Genomic DNA, 26471 nt, shown 5'->3' with positions numbered 1-26471 from the left:
CACTCACCTTCTCAGCAGAATGGGGGGTTGAAAGTAAACTGCAAAAAACCTCATGGGTCAATACACAGGAAGTTTAATAAAGTAAAAGTAAAGGCCGTGTGTGGAAGCAAAAGGAAATGAAAGATTTATTCTCTGCATCCCATCAGCAGGTGATGTACAGGCACTTCTCAGGAAGCACAGCTTCAGAACAAGTAGTAGTTACTCCAGAAGACAAACATTGTAAGTAACAATACCCCTTTGGTCAGTTTGGATCACCTGTTCTATGTCCCCTCCCAAGATCATGTCCACCCACTGGAGGGCGGAATGCTGAGAGGCATTCTTGGTGCCTTGTGAGTGCTGCTCAGCAGTAGCCCAAACAATGGTGTGTTACTAACACCTTTCCAGCTGCCAGTGCACAGCACAGCACTGTGAGAGCTGCTGTGGAGAAAATGAATTCCAGCTCAGCCAGACCCCACACAGCATTCATTCACAGAAACACCACGGGCCTTCTGTGATTCTATTCTTACTTTATTTGTCCCAAACACCTGGCCTATCAATGTACCTGAAATATTCTAACACAACACTGTATAGAAGTGCAGAAGGTACAACATAAATATTTAATCTAATGTAAAATATGGACAAATTTTCAACAATCCATTTAAAGTATGGCAAAGTAATCAAATATGTGAGGAATACTTGTTCTAACTGGAGTTAAAAATACAGCAATATAAATGAAAATTACTCAGGTTCATTAGGGTGCCTGAGGCAACAGAATTCTGGAATTACTATACTTCCATATGAACTCAAAACTCAAAACCAAAACCAAAACTATTACAGCTTTGATCTTCACTCAAACCTTCTGTGTAGAACAGAATATGTATTTTTATTTTACTCAGTTTCTCTTTTCTGTCATTGATTTCCATTCTGACTATGGAACCAGTACTAAAAAACTCTTTAATCATAACATTCTCAACATAAAAAAATACATCTCTCATTAAGACACAGAAAAATTGCAAAGTCTATGGAAGGTCAGAAAATGGCCACATGTTGGAAATATGTACACTGATCTCTTTTTACTTTTTTTTACCTTCATTTCTAGAAGCACCATGAAGCTTCCCTCGCCAGCCTTTGATTTTTGTGAAATCATTTGTCTTTCCTGTCCTGGAAACAAAAGGAAATCCAGTATCTGGAAAAGAAGAAAGCCAGCCTCAGTTTATGAAGCAAGTTTCACTATATCAGTGTCTTAGCAAATTCTGCTTATTCCTTATCAGGGATAGGTGAAACAGTAACAAAATCAGAAGGTTTGAAGCAACTTGATTTTTCCTCTATTTTTTATTAACAGAATACTTAAAAAGAAGGCCAAGCTTCCTGTAGAACTCTGCTCTACGGCCAAGCATCTGCTATCCCACACAAGAAGTTTTATTCTCCTTAGCAATGAGCAAAAGCAGTTTGCTCCAAAAGTGTAATGGGCCAATCAACTAATTAGTAAACTAAAATTAAAGAGGCTGAATGAGGTTTTAAGCTCCTACTACAGCCTCACTCAGCAAGAGTAATTTGATTTTCTCCCCTCAGTTGGGCCAATGATTTTTGCAATACCTGCAGAAATTTCTTTCACTGTTCTTTAAAATTCAGGTGGGTATCTATTAGGAGCATGGCCAGTGAACATCCACAAAAGGCAAACAGTTACATCTCTGTCAAGTTATGCATCAGCTGTGGGAGTTAATATGGAATGTAAAAATACTAAGAGGGATCTGTGTGGCCATTTAACATATTCTTAGGCTAGAAATAACTGCATTGGACACTAAGCTGAGTGAGGTCTTTTGAATTGAATCTTCCTATCCTGCAGTGTAAATCTGATATTCAACACCTGCCTCTACCAGCTCCCAAAAGCAATAGATTGAGAAAGACATAAGTAATCAGAATATTACAGTGAGAAAAACAGTTAAGCAGAAGACAGATAAGCATATAAGATAAATTATACTTTGTCCATCCAGTTCACTATTAATACAGTACCTATCAACAGTATGAGAATCATAGTCACAGTATGAGAAATGCATTTGTTTGGATACCAAGCAAGTTTAAAAAAGAACCATCAGTCACAACTTTAGTAATAAATAATTATTGTGAAGTTATAGGATAGCCACTGTGAGGTATCTCAAGGTCTTCTGGAAAATTCTGATACTCAGTTTTGTGAAAGACAACTTTCCTTATTTTTTGGTATGTGAAAACAACATCAGACAAATTCAGATTGCCTAAGCTTTTCCTGAGCAAATTGAGAGGTGAATATAAAATAGACAGATACTATTACTGGATCACAACCATCACAAAACAGGAACCCTCTGAATAATCCAGCCACCATTAGGACTCCTTGTCCAGTAACCACAAAATGACCTGAGGTTCTCCTTTTTGTGTCATTTTAGTTTAATTTTTACCTCTTTAGATACTAAGTTGAACTAACTAGCCATTCTCTCCTTCTCATCGATAATAAAAAGGCAACACTTGACAATGCAGCAAATTCGTGTTCTACCCACCTGGAGAATTGGGGTTGGTACCTGGATAGTTCCACAGAGAGTAATTTGAGTAGGAAAGAGGAAGTTGCACACCCAAATATTTCAAGTCAATGCTCATTGTTGGGTCCACAGAATTCAACTTCAGTCCCACTACAAGAAACAAGTAACAGTAAATGTCTCAATGCAGCAAGATGTTAGGAAAAAGAAAATCAAATATTCAGTGAAAGATAAACCATTCAGTTACCATGGGCTTTTCTGGCATTCCCCAACCATTTCAAGAGACTTGAAAAAAAGCATTAGTGCCATAACAGTTACTTACACAGGATTTATAGCAGACATAAATTAAAGAGCATTTTACACAATGGGAATTTGAGAAAAAAACTGAATTGCTTTTCATAGTTTTTTGACTGCTACTTAAGTTTTCACAGAAATTTATTAACCACTGTGCCAGGGGTGCAATAAATGTCATAACAAAACCTTTTGTCTGTTTTTCTGAATAAGTCAGCACCATTTACATTTCTGAAGCTAGATTTGCTCTCTGAACCCAACTCAGCTGACTGACATTTCATATCTCTAAATTATCAAGCCTGCCAGCAGTACTTACACATCTCCCTTTTGTTCTGAGCTAAACTTGTGCAAGAACATGTATCACACATACATCAGTTTCAACCAGCATAAGAGACTACAAATCACACTTCAGCCCTGAAGAATGGGTGTGTTTGTTTGACTGTCATGATATGAGTTTAGACAGTGATTCTAACAACAATCTGTGCTGTTAAAGGCACTGAAGCATTTGTGGTGGCATCAACGTGTTCCTTCACTAACAACCCCCAATATTCAAATTGAAAGATTTACTTGGTAACAAAAGCTATTTTTGTCAACAGCAGAACAAATATAGATACAGAAGTGCTGAGAAAAGTAAAAGCTAGGAAAATCGATATTGCACCTTTTTAGAAATCACTGTCAACCAAATTCAGCTCACAGCTGGGGGCTGAGAACTTCTATTCTGATTTTTAGCTGTAGAAACTTACAAATGTTGCTCCTGTTGCCCACAAGTTCGAAATGAATACATTAAATGTATGCATCTTGAAACTGAGAATGTACTACTTGACAAGGCTCAAGAAACAAAATCTCTTATTTGCACATACAGTGGAAACATTGTGCTGGCCATATACATTTAAGTTCACAAGTGGAAACACAGTGACCAGATAACTACCAGTCTGGAAACAAGTGACATGAAACAGATCTCAGGCATGGTTATTTAAACAGATGCTGTTATCACAGACACTCTAGTGATATAATTGTCGTATCTACCAAGGGAAAAGAAGAAGTAAGTCAATATGGCATTTTGTATAAAAATATTTCAACTGGCAAATGTCAAGGTGCCATCTATTTCTTTTTTCTATTCAAATAAAATGAAAAGAGTAGAGTTTATTTTTCTTTACACTCCTTTCTGCCACCTGCAAAAACAAGTCTATTTTTTTTTCACACTCAAACAAAAATAAGAACATCATACATGCACAAAATTTATTTTTTCAGTTTAGGATCATGAAGTAAAAAACACCCAGGTCAAAATCCAAGAGGATGAGCCCAAAAAGTGCAACATGGAATGACTGCAGGTAGCCAGAGGAGAACAAATGGTAACAGTTAAGTATTATGTCAATAAAGACATCCCCATTTACAACAGGTGAACTATTACTTTTTCAAATTTCTGTCATTTCCGGAGCATTGCTAAATTTCAGCTGCTGTAAGCAAACAGTAGCAATGAAGAACTATAAGAACTTTCTCCTCTCCATCAGCTGCAGCTGACTAATCTGAAATATGAAACATGACAACATTGCCTTCAATTTTCAAGAATATAGTCAGGAATTCAAATTAGCTCAGATAAAATAAGCATCCCATAGCATTGTAGTGCTGCAGCAGGAGCTCTCCTTTTAACACGTTAAGTTGGATTCCCTTCTTTCTGAAGCATTTTCCTGCAATTCTGGTGCCTCTAAAATCTAGACAGCCTCTATCACCCTGTTATTAACTTCACAGATCAAGAGCAATTGCAGGGCTCAGGTACAGCTCCAACATTTCATCAGTGAATCTCAAAAAGAATCTTAAACTTCTCAACTATACTGTTGAGAATCAAAATCAGAGTTAACATCACAACTGCTATGTCTGTTCCTTCCAGAAATTCTGCAAAGCAAGAAACCTGTAATTATTTGGAAGATGAAGGTAATCTGGAGAAAGTCTGGTTCCTTGTTCACATGCAGCAGCTGAATTCTAACAACAATAGTAGTCATACTGTAATTCACTTCATAGCCCAATCAGACTGCATCTATTGTAGTGATGCTCTTGCTGAAAATAGTTTCTTTGTATCTCTTTTTCCCTCTAAAAATTAGAAGCTATGGTTCATCCCCACCATGCTGAATTGCAATTTCACTATTTAACAGGTTCAGCAGAATTAACAGGCTCACCATCCAACACTGGAAACATTACAACTCAAGAAAAAAAATTCTTTGGATGGCTTTTTCTTAACCTAATTCTTGACATTTCTTGCCCATTTTGTAGTGTCTGAACTGCTCAAAGCCCTTCAGAAGGCACCTCACACTTCAGCTGGAGAAAAAGCATGTGGGCTGTACATGTTCTCAGCTGCAGGATCATCTCATGAGTAAAACAGCCCTCATAAGTGCTGCAGTTGTCAATGTATCACACACACACTGTAATTTTAGGCCACTTTTTTTGGGTGAAGGTAACACCTAAGATGTCCACAATAAAATCCTAAAATGGCTTAACATTGCTAGTTCTCACCATACACCATGCATAAACCATCCAAGCTAATCTAATGTCCTTCACCACAGAAGCTCAGTGAGGGCCCAGAACAGCTCATATCACAACCAAGATCAGTATTTGGAGACTCTGTCCCTACAGCATTGTGTGTTTGAAACATTCAAGGCAAGAACCTCAGGAGTATGAAGTGCAATGTTTCCATGTGTATCAATAATTTTATCACCTGCTCTGATGCCTACCTTAATGTCATTGGTCTCAGGACTACTATTGTTGATGTCTTTCAACATCATCAGAAGAGAGAACATTAAGTTCCACTCCAGGATTCTTGACTTTTCTTCATCTACTTCAGGGAAACATTGTATAGAAAATCACAAACTGAAAGAATCTTCCTTGGTCCTTTTACATGGCTAGTGAACTGGATGAATAGGGACTCAAAGAAATAAGGACTCAAATCACAGTAAACGTAGCCTTGGTTAAGTGTTGCTGGATCTCTAGCTCTTCCACTCACCAGGAAATAAATGCCTGCTTTTATGAAGGAGTAAAACTAACTATGAGCTTTCAACCTGGTTTAGGTCATTACAAAACAGGCACTGTATAAGGCTCAGCAACTCCTGCAAGAGGCACATAATGTGCAGACTCCTGCTCTCCTATTGGAGATTCAGGAGTCACCTTTTGCCACCTCCACATTTCCTAGTTTTAACAAAAATGAGTGCAGATGAAAAGCCAGGTCCCACCTGTATTAGGCATATACAGTATTGGCACCAGAAGGAAATTATCAACTGAGTATGACTAATGATCAACCAGATGCATCAGTATGTACATGACCACTTACCTTCCTGAAGGCTAGGATGAATTACTTGTTTATGCCTCAAGGTCTTCAGCTCTTCCATCAACTCCTTTTCCAGTACTTGTATTCTTGCTTGACAATCTACTCAAAAAATAAGAGATCACATAAAAAAATATTTGCCACGCAAAAAAACTGACTTAATTATTAATTTTTCAGTGTGTCTTTACAAATTCCCTTATTGCAGGGAAGAGCCACTCACAAAGACAAAAAAAGAAAAAGAAAACTGTACCTGGATCACTTGTAGTCAACAGTGGAGTCTGAAGATTCTGTGACTCTTCTCCACCAGCTCTATCAACAGTGTTAATGTCAAGAGCTTCCTACATACATGAAGAGCCTCAAGTAAGTTACCTTAAAACACTTAGATGCAAAGTAGGCCACATCAAATATCACCAAATTATTCAAAACATGAGAATGTTCCATAAACAAGCATGCATTTTTTATACAGAACTTCAGATACAGCTACCTTATCCTAAGCTGCAAGAACTAAGACCATGTTATGAATAACACAGGGTCAAAACAAGAATGAATTTGGAAAGAGGCCATGAAACTCCAAACTCAGTTTAAATGAAAACACAAACTTTAGCTTGTAAGCACAAAGGCTTTAAAAGATTTTTGAATTTTAAATTTTACTCCATGACAGTGAGGTTTTACCTTTGATGCAAAGGACACAAAAAGAACACCGTCAACATCTTCAAGGTCCGGTTTAACATCTGGAAGGATGCTCCCAGGCCCCAGAGAAGTGCTCTTGCTTGCTACTACATTTTTCCCTATACCTTTAGGTGGTCGACCAGCCTTGGAAATTTTCAGTTTCCGGGGCCTTCCTCTTTTATTTGTAACTGATGATAGGGTGCTTTGATTGTTACCAGAGCCTTTGAGGGACATAGGGCTCTTCAGTATGCCAGACCTTTTTCTGCCACAGATCTCTTTATCTGGAAAGTCACAACTTACTGAGCCCCTGAGATTAAAATTAGGTGATTTGGATAGAGCCCACTGGGCCTCTCCGATTGAACAGTATTTCTGTGACATTTTACTCCCAAGAGATTCTTTCTTCACAATTAACTCCTCAGGCACAGTCACGGTACCTGAGGAAGAGTCTTTGTGATTTTCAAAACACACGGGCAAGGAATCCAGGATTGCACTCAAAGGGGATTTATCCTTCTTGCAAGAGGAAAGCATGGTCTGTGGCAGCTCAGATATCTTCACTGTGCTCTTTGTGACTGCACAAGGCTCCAAATAGACCACAGGCATCTTACCACTATCCAGTTTTAACATTTTTGCTTTGGCAACACCTGAAGGACTGGTCAGCATACGCTTCCTAGGCTTGAATTCTCCATCAATTCCATCTGTTTCACGGCGTCTCATCAGGTGTTTTTGTACAATGGGATCATCATCGTCAGTGTTGGAATATTCATCAGTTTCTTCATCTGTGTCTTCCTCTTTCACAGTCACTCCTTGTGTGCAAATATTTGACTCATACTCATAGTCATCTACTGGCTCCTCTTTAATGACAACATTAAAGTGTCCATTTGGGTCCGATGGAGATGCCACACGGGAATTGCTTTCATAACTGCTAGCAATGGTACTGGGGTAGGAGAGAGGGGACAAAACCAAAATACAATGTAAGATCTTTATCATATCTCCTTTACCAAAATTCCACCACCTCCCATAATTCTTGGTTATATGATAAAAAGCTTCTAAAATGCTCCCAGACATAAGTCTGCTAAATAAGTTGTCTTTTACAAGCTTACATTTTTAGAAGCATTCAAGAAACTCCAGAAATTGCCATAATTAAGAACAATCCAACTTCTTATCTGAAGGCAGCAGCACAACTTCCTTCCCTACTAATATCAGGGTGACATTTGCACTTTTTCCTCTTTTACTTAGCATGAACCCATGCTAAGCTGTCATATTTTAAGTGCCCAGAAGTGGCCTTAGTTTGCTGTGTATCTCATTAAGACACTAGTCATTGTGCTTGCAAAAAGTCAAGTGAGCCCTTAAAGCACCAAAATTTTAGTTAATGCACTCTGAAGCCACATACAGACAATTCCTAAATTCAACTGTTGTTTGAACACTTACAGAATACTAATATCCTACTGAATCCTGCTTCATTTTCTGCCAGGTCTGAGTCCTAACCTAACCAGAATTCAAAATATCATGCATTAGATACTGAAGATTTAACAGTACATGCAGCTCATAATGGGCTTTTGAGAGCCAGATACATCAGTCAAAGAACTACAGTCATCAGTTTTCTTTAGTGTGTCACAAGAGAAAACTGTTAAGGTATGAAGCCAGAAACTCATATCCAGAATAAAACTCGAAAAAAGGTCAGAACTTATTTACTCAATGTATCACATAGTATTCCAATATAGCCTTTATACTTCTTATATCATACACTGCATATAATTATATTAGATTATTATTGTCAACTTTGTGTTATTCAAAAAATAAAATTATTTGTTAATGACAACAATTTCAAGTAAAATTTAACATAATTGTAGTAGTAATATATAATACAATGAATATTGCTTTACATACACTGGATGTATATGTGTCTATTTTATCATTAATATTATCCATCCCTACCCCTTTAAAGAAGTGTTAAGCCCAGTTCAACCCACAGCTGGGGCTGAGAAAGGAAAAAATAAATGGAAGAAAAAGCTGTTTCGTTCTTGTGTAGACTGAGGAAATACTTAAGGGAGAAGAGCCGGGACACACAAGAACCACACACAGAGCTGGGAGTATTCCCCTCATGAAGAAACACTGCAGTATTCAAACAGGGGCTAACAGTCAAGATACAAATTTATATACTTACATATAAAATTCAGAAGAATAAGAGAAACTATCTAGAAAAATTGTTGCAACTCAAAAGGACACTAAGTAACTGGCATTAAGCTTAATGCGAAAACATGACTCCTGAGAGAATAGCAGGCAGCAGGAGACTGGAATTCTAGTTTTGCATGCTGTTTTCTCTGGACAATGAGTTTTCTATTAGAAACTTTCTTACTTTCATTTAATTAATAATGTGAAATGTAAGATTAAAAAGCCTTTCTTGGTCAGTAAGTTTACTGTGAAAGAAATGCAAAGACAGACTACTTGTAAGCTACTAGCAGCTGAAAATCCTGCCAAAATACTAAACTAAGAGGCTGATTCAGAACAGATCATCCACAATTAAAGTGAGTATTATTAACACTCACCTGCTCAGCTACTTTAAAATTCTTGAAAATCAAGAGGCAAAAAACCATAACAAACTTGCAGGCCAGGAATAAATTTCTCATCTGAGTTTTACCATTTCCAGTTGGAAGGCCAGTAAAGCCTGAACTTCACTGGACTTCCTTTACCTATTGCAAGGTGTATCCATGCAAGTTAAGGATTACCTTTCTATTTGGGATCTGGACAGTATCTAAACTGAAAAGCCCTACTGTAATACTGAAACTTCTAGACACAAATATTGTTCTATTCTCTATAATACAACCATAAACCAGGTGGTCACAAAAGTGAGGTATGACCCATGCATGTATATGCAAGAGACAATTAAGGATTTCCATAAAACGCTGGTTTTACATTTTGATGTAATAACCAACTTCTCAAAGAATAAAAATTTTGCTTTTTAGCACTGAAGTAATTTCATCTGGCCCTTAGTTTCTGAATATACATGTAACATAAGTAGTCGCAGAAACTTCCTAATTATGGGGAGATGAATCAAGGAAGTTGGTCGTCTCAAAATCCTCAGTCCAAGCTCAGGTAAAAATGGTGCAACAGTGTCTTAACCAGCTCTTTCTTTACCTGATATGGAACAGTGCTCATATTTAAACCAACTTTCTTATAGCCAAAGTAATGTATTTGGAACTTTTGCAATACAACACCAAAAGCAGAGACACTGTCTTTTTGGATTTTTTTCAAATTAAAAACCATTAAGCTGCTCATTTTTTTAAAGTGCCAAGATTTTTTTTTTTTGTTACATCATTTTAAAATATACTGGGGAAGGAGTTGGAGGGGGAATCTGATTTCTTGTGCAATTAATCTAGCAATCTATGGCAGAGGTTTGAAAGATTATCACTCGCCCTTCTCCCTGGAAAGGAGGGCAAGAAACGAAAAAATTTCAACCTGTCAAGACTAAACACAAGACAACTAAATTAGAATAACGAGACTAATGGAGCATTAAAAATCCCATTGATTTTATTTTTGAAGGAGGAAATTCAAAAGATCTTGGAAAAGAGAAAGAGTACATTAGCCTGTAAGACTTAAGAACCAGTAAAGTTTGTTTATGGTACCCTCCATGGCCTAAACATCTGAGCATGTCCAAGGATAAGCATTTCTACCAAAGTATCCACAACTTAAACGTTTTTTTTCTCTTTATAACACACCTAATTAAACTAAACATACTATCAGACCAAAGAAGCAGAAGGAAAAAACCCACATGGTACCTTGAATAAAGATCAGTCCCTTATTTCTGAAGTCCTCTAATAACTCAGGATTAAAATTACTCTTAGGTATATGCAACTTCTGGCATGGTTCTATTATCAAAAATGTCAGAAGAATTGGGTATTGGTGGGGAGTATCATCCTCACATCCTCAACTGCACTAGGAACTCCACTTCTTTTGCAGAGGATTACCTGGAGGGTAGCAGTTCCCAACTTGCTACTCACTCAAATCTAAGCTCAGCAGAAATCACTACCCTGCCTAAAAGCAAGATAGTGCCTATCAAGTACTACCTACTAAGGGCTTGCCCACCACAACAACAACAAAAAAAAAAGTTGCCCAGTCTTCATTATATTGATGTTTGGTTTGATAAAGAAGAGTGTCACACTCTCAGTGCTGTCCTTGAAAGACTGACATACTTCTAAAACTCAATTGTATGGCATCTTCTGGACAGACCAGAAGAAAGGAGGAGAACTAACGTTCCAAAAACTCCAGCACTTAAAAGATAGTTTTGCCATTTCTTGGACAAGATCAATTTTCTCTTTCTGAGTAAAAAACTCTACTTTTTCACAAACATCACAAAAACATAATAAAAAGCCAGCCAACACTTGAAAGTAGTTCCAGGACAGTGGTAACATCTATTCATCAAGTGACAGGTGCTTCCAGCCCAGACAACAAAAACACCCTTTGCAGTTTTCTCCTGTCTGTGCAGCTTTTAGCACATTTCAGAGATCAGCTGCCTTGGAGGCAAAACCAGAGAAGGAATCTAACATGCTCTGGATCAAAAGAAATTAAATCTGCCAATTTGTATCAGCTATTTTTAAGGAAGGTCCCTGAGCCCTTAAAATGTTTTTTATTCCTTGGGAATAAAGAGTTTTCAAAAAAATTTGCTTCAATGACCCTCTCCAGGTAAATGAAATATCACTATGAAAGCAAAATAGAGCTGTCAATAACTATTTCCTGAGTTTTATTTCCAATATGCAAAATTATCTAAACTCTTCTCCATGCTCTCAGGAACTAAAAAAAAAACCCCATCCTTTCTGCAATCAATGTATTTTCAGGATTTAAGATGGGTTAGAATTTTTTGAGAATAAAGTAAGTCTAGAAGGCCTTCTTTGTAATAGACTGACATATGAAAATACTGCAAAAGAAAGGTTTGTGCACTCTAGATCTCAAAAAAATTCTAATACTCTTAAGAATTATTACAAATAAACTCAAAGTTTGAATAATTTTGTAATTTGAAGTTTTTCAGTTAGTCAAAAGGCAAGGAGAGCCTTCTTGCAAGACAAAAAGAACAAGTGAGAAAATCTCTCCTCTCTGAAACACACTGCAATTGTACAGTAATACAGCTTTTGTATAACTACATCATAAATATAACTTTTCTCCAATAAGAACTGACTTCTAATTTCACCATTAATCATTAACACCACCCTGATATCCTGCAGTTAAAGAATTTTCTTGTGTACTGATCCACAAAGGCTGCTTTTATCACTAAATCTTTGGCAGATTAAGCCTGGTATAACAAACTGACATGAAGCAACATGGCAGAAAAGAAACCTCTATGTATTTTTTAAGTAATTTCTTCTCAAAGTATCTCTACATGTACGTTAACTATTCACTAACTATTCACTAAGCTCCATTCTGTTGCTTGGATTTTCAAAACTAAGTAGAAGTCCAGCAAAATAATAGGTTTTTCCAGGCTTGCTTTAGAAAAATCAAGTAGTTCTCAAGTACTTCCCTTACAGCAAATAAGAGGCAACTCACTAGCAACAGGCAGGCTACCTCACACTTCTTTGTGGAATACAAGAATTCACACCAAGCAGCTATTGACAAAACGGTGGCTTGCTGCCAATTACAACTGCCTTGCAGCAATCCCTACATATACACAACCTAAATACCCACACACCATTCACTTTCACTAATGAAAACTGGAGCTATAGATAGACAGCATGTCAATGTGGTGAGCAGCCCTAAAAGCAAAGGCGGTGTTTTGATGACTGCAATGTGCTCTGCCTAATGAAAAACATTAATTTAGACTTCTAAAATGCTGAGAGGGTTAAGAGAAATCCCTCAATGCTTCTCAAACATGGGAGCTTAAGCAACACAGAAAATAATACTGAACTCTTCCATTCCCCAGACACCTTAGAAAGTCAAGACTGATACATGACTGAGCAAAGAAAAGCTTTTAGTAATATTAACTGTTCTGCCATTTCAGGTCATGCAACCCTTAGCAGTAAACCTCTACACTGAGCATCCTGTTATTTATTTACAAAACATCCCACTTAACCAGCAGTTGTACTGAAAATGCAGTGTTAACCCACCTTTCAGAGACTTCTTGTTTTAGCTTTGGCATAACACCTGAAGGCAAGTCACTGTCCAGGAGACCCAAGAAGTCTCCTTCTGCATTAAAGGATTCTTTATCCATCTCAGTGTCTGTTGGGTTTTGACCACTGAATGAAGAATCTAAACTTCTCTGATGCACACCTAATGCATCAACTTCAGCAGGGCGACCACAAATGCCAGGAGTGCTAAAAACATCACTTCCTACCAATTCTAAGTTGCTGTTCTGTTTCACATCACGCTGAGGTCGACTATTCAGCCCATCATCCCTGAACCCTTTAGCAAAAGGATTGTAATCTATTTTGAGCTGGGTAATCTGGATGTTCTGGTAGGCTGTAACTGCAAAGAATTCAGTCTGTGGAAAGGTAAATGTATGGACATCGGGGCCATTAAGCTGAATGACTTCTGTGGCTTTGTTTGCAGGCACCAAGTGAAGCCGTGGCAGATACCGGTGCATAGAATGCAGGATTATGTGACCCTCCTGGTCCAGGGTATTGTTGGTAAGTTTAAGTTTATAGAAGGATACTGGCTGGTGCATCCAGAACTGGCCAGTGGAAGGGGATTCTGGATGAATAAACACTCTCCCTAGAACATGTGGTTCTGCCTTCCCACTGGGCTCCCACCAACGGCCATTCCATTTGTAGCGGTGATTGTCCACAGGGGATATGTCCATGACCAGGATGTACTTCTGACTGGAATTCAGCCCTGTAATCCAGTACCGGCAGTAGGGGAACATTCGCCTCCCCTGCTTGGTCAGGATCATCTCAGTGTTGCGATGGTAGAACTCATTCCACATGCTGTTGTTATCCAGGGTGACGGTGATGCCCCCTGAGACACAGTCAGCTGGGAGGCAGGTCTTGACTCTGGGTTTGACTGGAGTTGATACACTGCTGGCGAGAGCACAGGCATCACGGTTTGCTACCAGGATTCCCTGGTCAGCTTTTCCATTTCCCTGCTGCTGTTTCAAGATGACAAAGAATGCAGGTGCTGCACCAGACGCAGTCCCACCATCACGGCTAGCCAACACAATCTGCTGCTTCTCCATGATCTCAAAGTACTTGTGTCTCACAAGCTCTCAAACCAAAAGCAAACTCTACAGAGTTCTGATAATCTTCTATGTGTGTTCACCATTCTGAAAGAAAAAGAAAACACAGTTAAAATTATTCCAATACAGTCTAAGAAAGCAATTAAATCACATAAGACATTTTGCAATAGCTCTCCACACAATGAACTTAAAAGATAAGCAGTACAATAAAACTTATACGCCATAACTATAAAAATCCTAATAAAATTTTCATCCCAGTTTCCTCCATTCTTAGAAATTTTTGTACAAATACTCTTGATCTCTACCCCTATTCTCAGCTGCTGTTCTCTAATCAGTGTTTTTAAGCAGTCTTTCTCTTTCTGGATGGATATAAACAGGTGAACATAAACCACATTATCAACCAAAATTTTTACCTGAGTAGAGTAACATTAGGAAAGTTGTGGAAACTGAGACAAAGAGCACTGTAGATTTAATTGGCATATGCAGTTTGATAACCAAGATGCCTTGGCAAGAGCAAACAGAGCACAATCAGGGTGTTAACAAACCAGGGTTGCATGTGTGAATACAATTTTGACCTTACAGACATAAGGCCGACGACATTTAAAATTGCTTTTTCATACAGGCTTTGCACCAGCAGAACTCCTTGCTTTGCTTGGTATTTCTAAACACTTTGCTCCGACTTCCCTCTACTCTGAAGACCATTCACTTAATAACATTAGGCAAAACATGCAGAAGTTTTCAGGAGAGCAAATAACACATTTCTGACAGAAAGACAAAAGCCTTGACAGAAAGACAGAAAGAAAGAGTTCCCTTAAGTCTACAACTTGTCAAAAATTTAAAGGAGGAAAGAAAAAAAAAAAAAGTTCAAAGCATTTTCTCTGATTTTCTTTATTGAAATCATCGAAGTTTGTGTGTTTGGAATTTCTTTGCTTACAATGCCCATCAACACCAAGAACTTCTAATTGTCTGCCAAGGGCAGAGAGAAAAAGAAGGGATAAAATACTTTAAATGGATAAGCTCTGGAAAAAGACACAAACCCCCAAAAGACCATTCAGCCAAGATTAAATGGATGAATGTGAAGCATTGGGCAGTCTTAGCTTCCTTTATCTTCAGAATTATGGAAATAATTTAAATAGAATAAGTAAACATCTCTACTGTTACCATTAGCATAATCACTGTTTAGGGAACTAAAGAAGTTACTTTTATCTGCATATACACAACACCACTTTCGTGTGTCTACCTCCCACATTAAGAATTATATCAACACTGTAGCAAAAGATCATAAACTACTTCATTTTTCAAATAGCCTGTATATTTCTCTATGTGAAAATTTAAAATATGCCTTTCTGGTAAGTCACCAAAATCCCATTTCAACATCCAGATGTGGATTTTTTTTTTTTTTAATTTTGATTCTTATTGTATATGGAATACAAGACTGATAAAAAGTGATTGATTCTTCTATCAAGTATCTAGTTGGTGGGAGTCAGAGATCAAAGTCACCATTACTAGAAGCTGAGATGCATACTAGAGTCCTGAGGGAACTGGCTGATGTGCCAAAACACTTTCCTTAATTCAACATGTCATGGCAGTCAGGTGACCATTCTGTCATCCAGCGTCTAGGATAAAAAATTACTTCAGATATATTGCTCTGCTTTTTCAGTACATTACACCTCAAGTCCCAGCAATGCAAAAAGTTATCCCCAAGAAATATTTCTATGTTCACCTATAAGAACAGAACAGAAATATAAATCTCAGATATATAGAGTCTAAGTTTTATGTGATTTTTCACCAACTTGCTCTCTATATACACCTACAATACACTTATATGTATAGTAAACATACAGTCAGAAAGTGATTTCACATTAATGCTGTGCAGTTAGCACCACAAGCGTGTTGGCTCATAAAGGAAACATACTATCAAAGCGGTTTCAGATCTGGTTTAAGATATGCAGAATGCCTGTAGCTTTAAATTTACTTGAATACTTTAAATTTATTTGACTAGGTTATCTTACTTAAGACACACCAGAAAAAATGTTACAAAAAAAGCTCAACAACCATGCACTCAGCAAAAGTTCCGTGCATATAACGACCTACAAGAGTAACCGGATTAAGTTTCTGTTTTCCAGCACTCAAAGTTTAAGAACTTTGTTGCACTGCTGTAGCTATTTCTACCACAAGCACCACACAAAATATCAAGTCAGACTAAGATGCGTGCGGTTTAAATATGATTATATGCAATCACAGTAATCCAAATTTACGCTATTTCAGCACTAGCAGAGTCTGTTACCAGAAAAATATTTCATATATTTTATTGCATTTGGTGACACACAGGAGTCTGTTTTATTATAGCACACAGACTCTAATCCGGTATTTAAGGGGAAACACGTGTATTTGTGGAAGCTTCTGAACAGCGTCAGAGATTTCCCTTCCCTACACGCAGACCTTTCATTTGAGAAGCAGCGTCCAAGCAGGGCGCAGCGGCCAAAAACAATCACAAGTCGCACTGAGACCCGCCAAAAGCAGGAAGACAATCGGATGCGAAAGCGTCCTTCACAACCGGACAACTAAACAAACAAACAAACCCAGCTCCCCGCGCGGTGACCGGGACGGCTCGGCGCGGGCGCTCCGGGGCGGGCGGGCACCGGGAGGCGCCGTGGGAAGGGGAGCGGCGGCGGCGCGCGAGCCCCGGGCCGCCCCGCCCGGCACCGCCGGGAGCCCCATGGCGCGCGCCCAACGGCAGCGGGCGCCGCGCCGCCGGTCAACACCGACCCACCGACCGAGCGGACACCGAGAGCGGCCGCGCCGGGCACGGCGGCGAGAGACGAGGGCCCCGCCCCGGGCAGGTGGCGTCACGGCTGCGGGCCGAGCGCAGCACCTGTCGCTTTGAGCGCCCTCCCCCCCCACCCGCCCCCCGCTCCCCTCCCCGGCCGCGCCGGACGGACCCCAGCCAGAAGCCTCGGGACGGGCAGCGGCGGCCGCCCAGGAGCAGCGGGAGCCGGAACCACCGCCCGCGCCGGTTGGCGGAGGGCAGCGGGGCGAGCGCACGTGGCGCAACCGCGCCGCTCTTCGCCGGGACCCGGCGCGGCCCTGCCCGGCGGGGCGCGCGCTGCCGGCGCTCCCCAGGCGGCCCGTGCGCAACGGCGCCTCGCGTGGCCGCCGGGGCGCGGCCGGCGAGCCCGGAGCCGGCCGCCTCGTGCCCGCGCCTGGTGTCAATTTTCGCAGTTCGGGCGGCGGGCGGAGGGCGCGCGGAGAGGCGCGCAGGGTTCGCGCGCGACGCGGCCGCTGTCCCCGGCGCAGTCCCGCTCCCCGGTCGTTACCGTGCGCGAAGCGCGCGGCCTCCCGCTTCCTTTCTCACGCGGACCGTGTGTCCGCCAGCTGGGGACAACGTGCGTGCGCACCGTGCTGACGTCATGGCGCCGCAGCGCGCGCAGGCGCACAGCAGACAGGCAGCCCCCTCCCTCCCGCCTGCCCGTCACGTGCCCGCGCCGCGCTCAGGGCCCGGCGCTCGGCCCGGCCCGGCCCGCGCAGCGCCGCGAGCGCGGGGAAGCTTCTCGAACGGGTGCGCGCGCGCGGCGCTGCGCTCGCGCGCCGGCGGCCGTCGAAGGCCCCAGTCGCGCGCCTCCGCCTCTCTCCGCGCCCGCGCCCGCAGTGCGCGCGAGGCCCGCGGCGCACGGCGCCCCCCGGCGGGCCGAGCGGGGCGGCGCCGCTCCTCATCCCCCTGCCCACGGCAGCGGCCGCCTCCGCCGGGAACGGGGCACCGCCGGCAGGAACCGGCCGCCTCCAGGGGAAACCCTCAGCTGAGGACGCAACCAAGTCAGCGCTACTTCCATCGTCTGAGCAAGCTCTCGCTGAGCGGCCAAAGCGCGGCTCAGACTCTGCCGCCGCAGCTGAAGAAGGGCCCGTGCCTGTGGGAGGGCACTCCCTGAGCCGGGCCCTGCACGGTGCCACCGCCGCGCTGACGAACGGAGAGCCCGGGCTCCGCGCAGCCCTGGCACGGCCTCGACAGAGCCCCCCCCGCCCGCAGAACGGCACCGAGCAGGTGCCGCCCCATGCCCAGCCTGACAGGCCTTCAACAGACACGAGGGAATTAATTACATGTTATAAACCTGACACTTCTGACAGTAAGCCCACTGAAAGAGAATTCTGAACCTTAACCGAATTCACGCCAAAATGCATTACAGCTGCAGGCAAAAACACCCCCATAAAGTCCCCCCATCCTATCCCTTTCTCCATTAAGCTTATTTATTTTACAACACTGCATCCATTATGAAATGACATGGACTTATTTACACATGGTGCCAGAAGGTAAAGACATCAGTTTGTAGGGTGACACCAAAGTCCAGGCTCCCCCACAGACCAAAATTTTGCACTGACCATTGCCTACCATGAACTACAACTTTGTCAGGACTGCTTCTCAATCTGTTGGGGACTTTTTGTCTTTTTTGAAAATGGGTAGAAGAAGAGCAACATAAGTTTATGCTACAGAAAAACACCTCAGAAGCACAGAACCAAAGAAAACACATTTTTAATAAACTTGACAAACGTGCATCAAAACTAACCCAGATGGGACTGCATGGAGGCCCAGAGGAACGCCACCAGCTGTGTGTGTGTGTGCACACCTCTGTCTGGAGTGGCCACGTGGGTGCAGGGGTGCTGGACATCAGCTCAGCCACCTGAGACACAGCACAGCACTGTGGCCTCTGCAGCTGCTGTGTCCACATGCCAGCAACCAGGGAGACTGGGGGTCAGGAACCAACAGTGTCTAAACTCTGCTGCTGGGGGGTACCTGTTATACGTATAGATACACACACACACATATATATATACATGTATGTGTGTGACCTCCTGCTCAGATAGGGAAGGGAGCAGGACATGGCTGGCTATTGTGCTCATATATCTGTATCTGCACATGTTTACATGTAAATGTTATGTGTGCACAAGCTCTATGGACTTGTACCTACCAGCAATATATTTTCAGCCTTATCATATAATTTCAGCCTGGTCATATTTTGGGGGGTGGAGCTGTAACAGCCTCAAGGTGTTGGATCCAGCAGAGTATTTTTCCCATAACAAATCCAGTCAGAAAAAATTACAACAATTTCAAGAATAGTCATTTTATACCTACAGTCACCACATATTCTGTAGAGCAGTCATCAAGTTTTAGGGCCACAGGATAGAGACGCTATTTTGTATTAACCAATTTGCTTCTCAACAATGACAATAGTTGGTTTGACAATAGTTGGTTGGCAATAAGTGAGTTTTTTTCAGCAAGAGAGTAATTTGTACAACTGGGAACAGACACAGAACTGAAGACCAGACAGTGGTCCACGTTCACAGCCCACAGGCCACATGCTCCAGTCATGATAAATGATAAAAGACTCAAACCAAAAACAGTTGACATTGCCAGAGATTTTGCGACAATTTAACTAAGGCAGGTAGAAATGCTTGCCTGCACCAAAACTGAACCCCCAGTTTATCAGAGCAGACTCATTAGTAGAAGTCACAGCAGCAGTACAGACTCCCACCAGCTTAAGCAACCCAGTTCTAAGCAGCTTAAAGCTGACAAGAAACAACAATGCTGCAGTAAAGAACAACATCTTGTTTAGATCAGTACAAACACCAGTGTTAAGGACTTGTTTGTGCTAAACATGAATTGGCAGCACAGAAATGAACTGGCTTACACCTACTGAATTCCTGATCAGAGGGAGTTACAACCATCCCCTTACTGGCCAGTATAAGCTATTTGAAATGCTTAAGTTCACTACCAAGACATACACTCTTCCCCCAAATGCTTCTTTCAGACATATTCCCTTGAAGGTATGAACTACAGTCTTGACAAGCTGCATTTCAGCACCCAGTAAATCACACTCTTGTTTTCAGTAACACCTACACAGAGCTATAAAGCGCCCATTCAAACCAATGTGCTACAAGTAACAAGAGACTGTAATTGTTAGAGCTGCAGCAACAAACTGCTCTTCAGCCATTCTAATGGCTAACCTGCGGCAAAGATTCAGTAACAAATCAGGAATTGGAGGGTCACAAGTCCCAGACTTTGCTACAGATGTAGCTGTGGGTGAACAACATACCTAATAAAATAAATATACATGTAACTATATATAGTTATGGAAAACAGAACAGCTGCCAACTTGTGAAAAATACACAAGATATGTCAATTACATTTCTTGTTAGAAATCCCCTGAACACAAAGATTGCTACTACACAAGTAGATACACGACAGGACACTTCTGTCACACAGCATAGTGTGAAAGGCACTACTACAGCAGCATGAAGGAGGCCTTCAGCTCTTCAATTCACTTGCTAAAAACAAGCACTGGCTGACGCTACACTCACTACCTGGAAACAACAGCTATCAAAACCAGCTGTGCCACTGTAACACACCCACAGCAGCAGTCAGCAGTGTATTACAGCTGACTGTATTACAGACTTATCACTAACTACAACCAGACAGGCCCAACTGGGCTCAAAAATCCCACGTTTTGGACATTAAAAAAAAAAAAAAAAAACCCAAAAAAAACAACCACCGACCAAAAAACCAAAACCCAAAGCGTTTAAAGAGCTGAAAACCTAGTGATGCTAGAGCCAGAAGTGTCATGCAATGTGCACATTAGAACAGTTAAAACACGAAAAACATTCTTTCTTTAGACAATGTTTTTCCACCTCGGAGAATGATTAACAGTAGCAACCCACAGGAAATTCTGTTGATCCAACCAAAACTCTGGATTAAACTGCATATAGAAAGGTGTCTAGTCCCATTTTCTATGCCATAAGCAGTCCCACTGGCCTCCAACTGCTTCTCCAGACAAGCAGTAGTGTCCCAGAGCTGAATATTTGCTGTACACTGATGTCTCTAATAATTAGCAGCATCTATGTCAGCTCCAGACCTCTGTCCTTAAGCAACAGAACCCCAGCCCAAATGTACTTTAAGAGAAGTTTACATAATATTATTTTTGATAGGAAACTAGCTTAAACTCTTTTTTTAGCTTTAATGAAGAAGTATTGTTCAGTGCTAAGAAGATCAAACATGAAAGTGGTGGCAGAATCTAGACAAAAAGTGAGATTATGAAAAAAAATTATTGACAGAAACAGATTGTTGCAGGGAAAAAAAAAGTTCTTTAGACATTTTTAAAACCTTTTTTAGTTTTCTTGCTGATGCAAACATGCAGAAACACATGCTCCAGCTGCAGTCAGAAAGCACTTGTGCCCACAAAAAGTCTGACACAGCTTGTGCACCGCCAGACTTCAGCCCAGAGCATTGCTTTATACTAAAACCAAATTCTTGTCACACTCAAGTCTCCCAACTATTGCAGGATTGAGTAAGTGGTAGTTCAGAAAGTGTTTCACCAACTGAGAGCTATATGCCTGCAAGAGCAGCAGCTGCTTTTGGAGGAACAGGGTACATAGCTGGGGAGGGTGGAGGAAAGAGAGAAATTCCAGCTTCACCTCTCCAATACCCATACCATGCCATGGAGTCCAAACTTCCAGCTGCCCATAAAACCAGTAGTTTGTCAAATAACATTAATCCTGCAATGTACCATGCACAGATTCTTGCATCTCTCAAGAGCTACCTAAACTTTTGGGAAACACCTCCCAAACACTGAAGATTGCAAAATGGAAAGGCACCAAACTAGATCTGGACTGAGTGCTATGGTCTAGCTGACAGGTGGTGATGGGTCAAAGGTTGGATTCCATGACTTTGGAGATCTTTTCCAGCCTAAATCATTCTGTGATTTCTGTGAAGAATAAACCACTAGTAAGAGGGCAGGGGAAAAAGCCAAAATTAACTAGAAAAAAAATGCTCTTTTTTATCTGTGTGCAACATGTTACATTTAGGTTAATGTATTTTACATTACTTCCCATATTTCATCAGTCAGTGATATGCCCATTACACATACATTCAATGAATGTTGTATTTTTAATATACTATTACTCCAGCTACCAAAAATCACAAAATAAAACAACAAAGCTACGCTTTATGCTTTTTGCCATGCAACACTGGCAGAAACTAGCCATAATCAGCAGGAATATCACCATTTTGATGAATTTCAATCCGTTTATGGCCATCATGAGGAACATTTTTCACATCCATGAATCTTTAGCTGGGGATCTTGTCCGCATCATAGGAGGAGAAAAAAGAGGCAAATAAAAAACGTTCACGTGAGCTCAGGACTATCCTGCTCATCCAGCTATTTTACAGTAATACTCTCTGCTACAGAGTCATCAATGGCTCAGCAAGTCAGAACTGCCAAGGAACCTGTATTCTCCTTTTAAGTTATGGTGAAAATGACACTAATTAAGGTCTAGACTGTTGGTGATATCTTTCAGGTTTATATCCATCTTCAATATCGTTTATTGACTTATCCTGTGGCCAGGCAGACGACCCCACATTAACAGAAAGCACTGTAGAAGAGCTAGAAAAATGGCACAATTCTAACATCACAAGTATTTGCTTAACAGTAACTGGGTCACAATCTTGTCATTCTCCAAATTGGCTTTTCCTGAAGATAGTGATTGAAACAGAATGCATTTTTATTATAGATAGGTTTTATCTGGTTCCCATTCATTTTCTCTCCTGTATGTTGTTCACATTCTTTTAATGCCTTTCTGTTTTGGGCTTGACTTCTATAAAAATTAAAACAGAAGAGCTTTCTTCTGGTTGCTTTCTTCTTATAACACGCCTTCATCATCCTTCTCACGCATATCATTCTCACTGCATTCTTCCTTATCCAGTTCAGCAAAGTATTTATCCCAGGTACTAAAACTAGCCAAAATCCAACAGTGAAAGCACATTCCATCTTTGTGTGGAGAGAGAAGAGCAACTCTACCATCATAATTTGATTCTTTGTTCTAAGGTTACCGAGTCTTAAGAAAGATTTAAAATAAAAAAAAATAAAAAAAGCAAACCAATACAGCACAACACATCCTTAGTTATGGAAGAGTAAGACAAGAGGAAAGCCCTGCTGGTGCCACAGCTAATGGCACTGCTCCATATGCATATGGCTGAGGTTTTTCTGTATAACCTCTGCTGTCCATGAAACAGCAGACAACAGCCTCCTCAGAAGAGAGGAGAACTCTTTCACACTCCACTAGGCAGAGACCTATTTCATTGCATTTGTGAAGAAAATGTCTTGGACTTCCCATTCCTTAGGAAACTAGGTTTCAAAAACAACCACAAACTTCAGAAACAATCTATTGGATTTGTGTATAAATGAAGAAGTGGCCTATAGTCAAAGAGAAATAATTTCGTTGGGTTTTTTTCCCCTGGAAGATGACCAAACAAGTTTATTCACAAGTGGTTTCCTTCAGTTGCACATTTCCCCCCCACGGCAGGCACAACAGTGTCTGCACCAATACCGAGCCAGCAATGGGGGAGGTGAACAGCCAGCTGCTGTCAGAGGAAATACAGAAGTGAACAAATGCTGCCCATCTCCACCAGACCTAAGAAATATGGGCGTTATCCCCACATAAAGATGCGCAAAAAATGCTCACCTACGGGAATACTTTTCAAGCAGAATCAATTTCCCTTTCCAGTCCTCAGTAGAGATTCACAAGGCACTGTGCCCGAGGGCACTGAAAGGGTGCTGCAGCTGCATTAGGCAGAACACCTGCAAGTGACACCACCAAAGCATCAGCCTGCATCCTTTACAGCACCCTCGGTTTTCAGAGTCTGCAGCAACATCACATCTTCGGGGCTCTAGCCCATCCCATCATGCGCGACTACAGACGGCCGAAGCCTTCACACAGTTCATATTGGGAGCAAGGCAGCGAGACTGTTGTGCAAGATTTGACATCTGAGTAAGTTAGACAAGAATGGGAAACCACTCATCTATCTCCCCGGGCTGCTGAAACAGCCGCTGGCCCTCGTGCCTACCTACTCCTCACTGAGCTCGCCTTCGCGCTTCGACTCCCTTTTACACGCATCAGCTCAGTGCGAGGAGTTTCGGACGGACCAGAGGCACCAGCGCCCGCTGCCCGCGCGCCCCCGCGGCCGCCCCCCGGACGTGCCGGGGCGCACGCGCGCCGCCCGCGGGCCGCCCCGCCCCCTCCGAGGGGCCCCGCTCCTCCCCGCCGGCCTCGGGCACCCAGGGGGCACCGGGCCGCTTCCCGGGAACGGCTCTGCCGGCAGCCCGGCCCCGTCTCATAGCTGGCGCCGGCCACACCCGCACCGGGGGCCGGTCCCCGGGAGCGCGACGGCTCAGGGAGCAGCGGCAGCTGCCCGGGGCCGGGCCTCAGCCGACCCTTCCCGGCTGGAGGGCCCGGATGCCGCTCGGTCCCTTTAACAATCCCCCCGGTCAGGTGACCGCCGGTCGCTGCCCATCGCCCGCGCCCCCGGGTCCCGCCCGCTCGGGCCGCGGGACGAGGCGGCGCGGGGGCGCACGAGGGGAGCGCGCGGCCGCCGGTCCCGTCCCCGTCCCGCGCGCGACCCCCTCGCCTCAAACGCGGGCGTGGCGGCAGCGCGCGGACAGGCGGCGCGCGCGCGCGTGATTGGGCGGCCGCCGCGCTCACGTGACTCACGCACGCCTCGCGCCACCTCGAGTGAAAAACTTCCAAGCGGGGAGGGGGGCGCGCGCGCGGCTCCTACCTGACTCCGCGCGCCGCCCGGCACCGCCCCGGCCCACGCGGCCCTCGCTCGCCACGCGCGGCCTCCCTCCGCCCTCATTGGCCGCCGCGGCCCATCACGTGGGCGGCGCACGTTCCGCCGCCCCTTCCCCCGGCTGCCCTCCCGCCCGCGCGAGGCCGGTACCGGAGCGCGGGGGGCGCCGGGGGCCGGCGGCGGCCGTGCGGTGCAGCTGCCTCGCGACGCCCCGCCAGCGGCGCGCCGCCGATTGGCCGGAGCCGCCCGCCGACGCAGTTCCGCTCGCCGGGCGCCGCCGGCCACGCCCTTCCCGCCCCTCCCCCGGCCGTGCGCGAGGGATAACACGCCGCTCGCGCGTGGGGCCGCGCGGCAGCGCCCCCCGCGGCCGTGCCGGGCGCGCGCCCTTCCCGCGGCGCCGCGCTGCCTCCGGCCGCCCGCGGCGCGTCCCCGCGAGCCCTCGTCCTTCCTCCGCCTTCCGCCCGGCCGCGTTTGCAGATCACGGCACGGGCCTTCGTGTGCGGCGGGGCGCGATGTGCTGGCGGCAGCTGGAGCTACGAGCATCGCCGACGGTGCGATGCTGGGGCTCTGGAGGATTCCTCACGCTGCGGGTGCTCGCACAAGGCTCTCGGGCCCGGCGGCGTTCCCGGGGACCGGGGTGTTGGTGGAGCGCCCGCGGAACTGCACTCACGCCGGTCCCCGAGTTACCTGGAAGCTGCCGGGCTGCCTGTGAGCCGAAAGAGTGAAACAAAGGCCCGCCAGCATGGGGATGCATTCACTAACACGTCTGAATAGAACAGCCCTACCTGGTTTAGGCAAAAGGCGACTCTGGAGATTCTCATCCGAAAAGTCTATATTTGGTATAAAGTGAAGTGATGGAACACACGTTGAAGATTAAAAAAAGTGTAAATAAACCCTCCTGAGTGCTGGACAGCCTGGGCTGTGCAGGTTGGCTGAATGGTGTGGCAATTGTAACCGAGGGCTGTAACTGCATCAATGAGGAAGGCCAGGCCTCCCCTGCAGTCTTGAAAAGTAATTCCAGGTCTGGGTAAAGGCAGATCACATGTAATGGGAACTAATTTAAAATTTAAACAAAAGCTGGTGTTAAACAGCACCACAATGTAGCCCTGGGCTGAAATTTCTGTGTTGGAGGTCTTGGCCTCGAAAGGTGCTCAGTCATCTTAGCAATCTGCATTTCCCAGGCATTGTGACATTGCTGAGAATGTGTGACAATACGGCTGGGAGTCCATGAGGGATGCAGAAAGAGGAGTGCCTAATTAGACACAGATTTATACTTCTGCAAAATGGAACTTTGTGTTGAATTGATACCGAATTGAGTGGCTGGCTCTCAGATCACTGAGAAGCTCAAAGATACCTTCCCTCACTTCTTAGATAAGTATGTTTGAGGAATCTGTATACAAAGGTCACAGATATATTGGCTGGTACATAAGCTGAGCTTTGTTGGGCTTTTGCAATCTTAAAGCCAAAGTTCAGAAGGGTTTGCGTGTCAATGGAGAAAGCACTGGTGGGTTTAGGACCTGGCTTTTTGGAATTTCTGGGCTGATTGAGGGATAGCTTCTTTGAAATTCCTGCTTCTATAAGGGATGAAGTGCCCAAGTCCCAGCTGCAGGATCTGTTTTAGTTAATAGGCCAAACAGAAGAAACGTCACCCAAATAAAATTTACTGTTTGACATTAACTGTAATGATGTTGCAAACATGTAAAAGGATAAAGAAGTAATGCCAAGGCAATCAAAGATATTGGAGTTATGGAAAAATAAAAGCCAACACATAGAGGGGAAGTAAGTCTTTGATAATATCTGGGGGAAAAGTATTTTAGAAAACAGGCTAGTTTTGAAGGAAACCTGATGGTGTCTATGAATCAAAGAAATGAGCCAACTGCATGTTACAGCTAAAAATAAAGAAATAAAATTTTTAAAAAAAGGTGTTGTTTTAGTTTCTAAGTG

The 26471-nt window shown here is 43.4% G+C and overlaps 1 protein-coding gene across 15 annotated transcripts in view; it reads right to left on the bottom strand.

The window, feature by feature from the left end:
* Positions 1-24877, bottom strand: part of MGA (MAX dimerization protein MGA) — a 57761-nt gene extending 32884 nt beyond the window's left edge. For 6 of the 15 annotated variants that reach the window (XM_079309246.1, XM_079309248.1, XM_079309249.1 and 3 more), the window contains exons 1-7: positions 17233-17802; positions 12852-14002; positions 6763-7693; positions 6341-6428; positions 6097-6192; positions 2511-2639; positions 1067-1165 (exon numbers count right to left, since the gene is read on the bottom strand). In XM_079309246.1, coding sequence (XP_079165372.1) covers positions 1067-1165; positions 2511-2639; positions 6097-6192; positions 6341-6428; positions 6763-7693; positions 12852-13915 — 2407 coding nt within the window. In that variant the 5' untranslated portion in view covers positions 13916-14002; positions 17233-17802. The other 9 variants (XM_079309250.1, XM_079309251.1, XM_079309254.1 and 6 more) reach the window with 8 other exon arrangements.
* Between the last annotated feature and the right edge of the window lie 1594 nt (positions 24878-26471).

Source organism: Erithacus rubecula, assembly GCF_903797595.1.
Source record: "Erithacus rubecula genome assembly, chromosome: 6".
Taxonomy (NCBI): domain Eukaryota; kingdom Metazoa; phylum Chordata; class Aves; order Passeriformes; family Muscicapidae; genus Erithacus; species Erithacus rubecula.
This window is presented reverse-complemented; position numbering and strand designations above follow the sequence as displayed.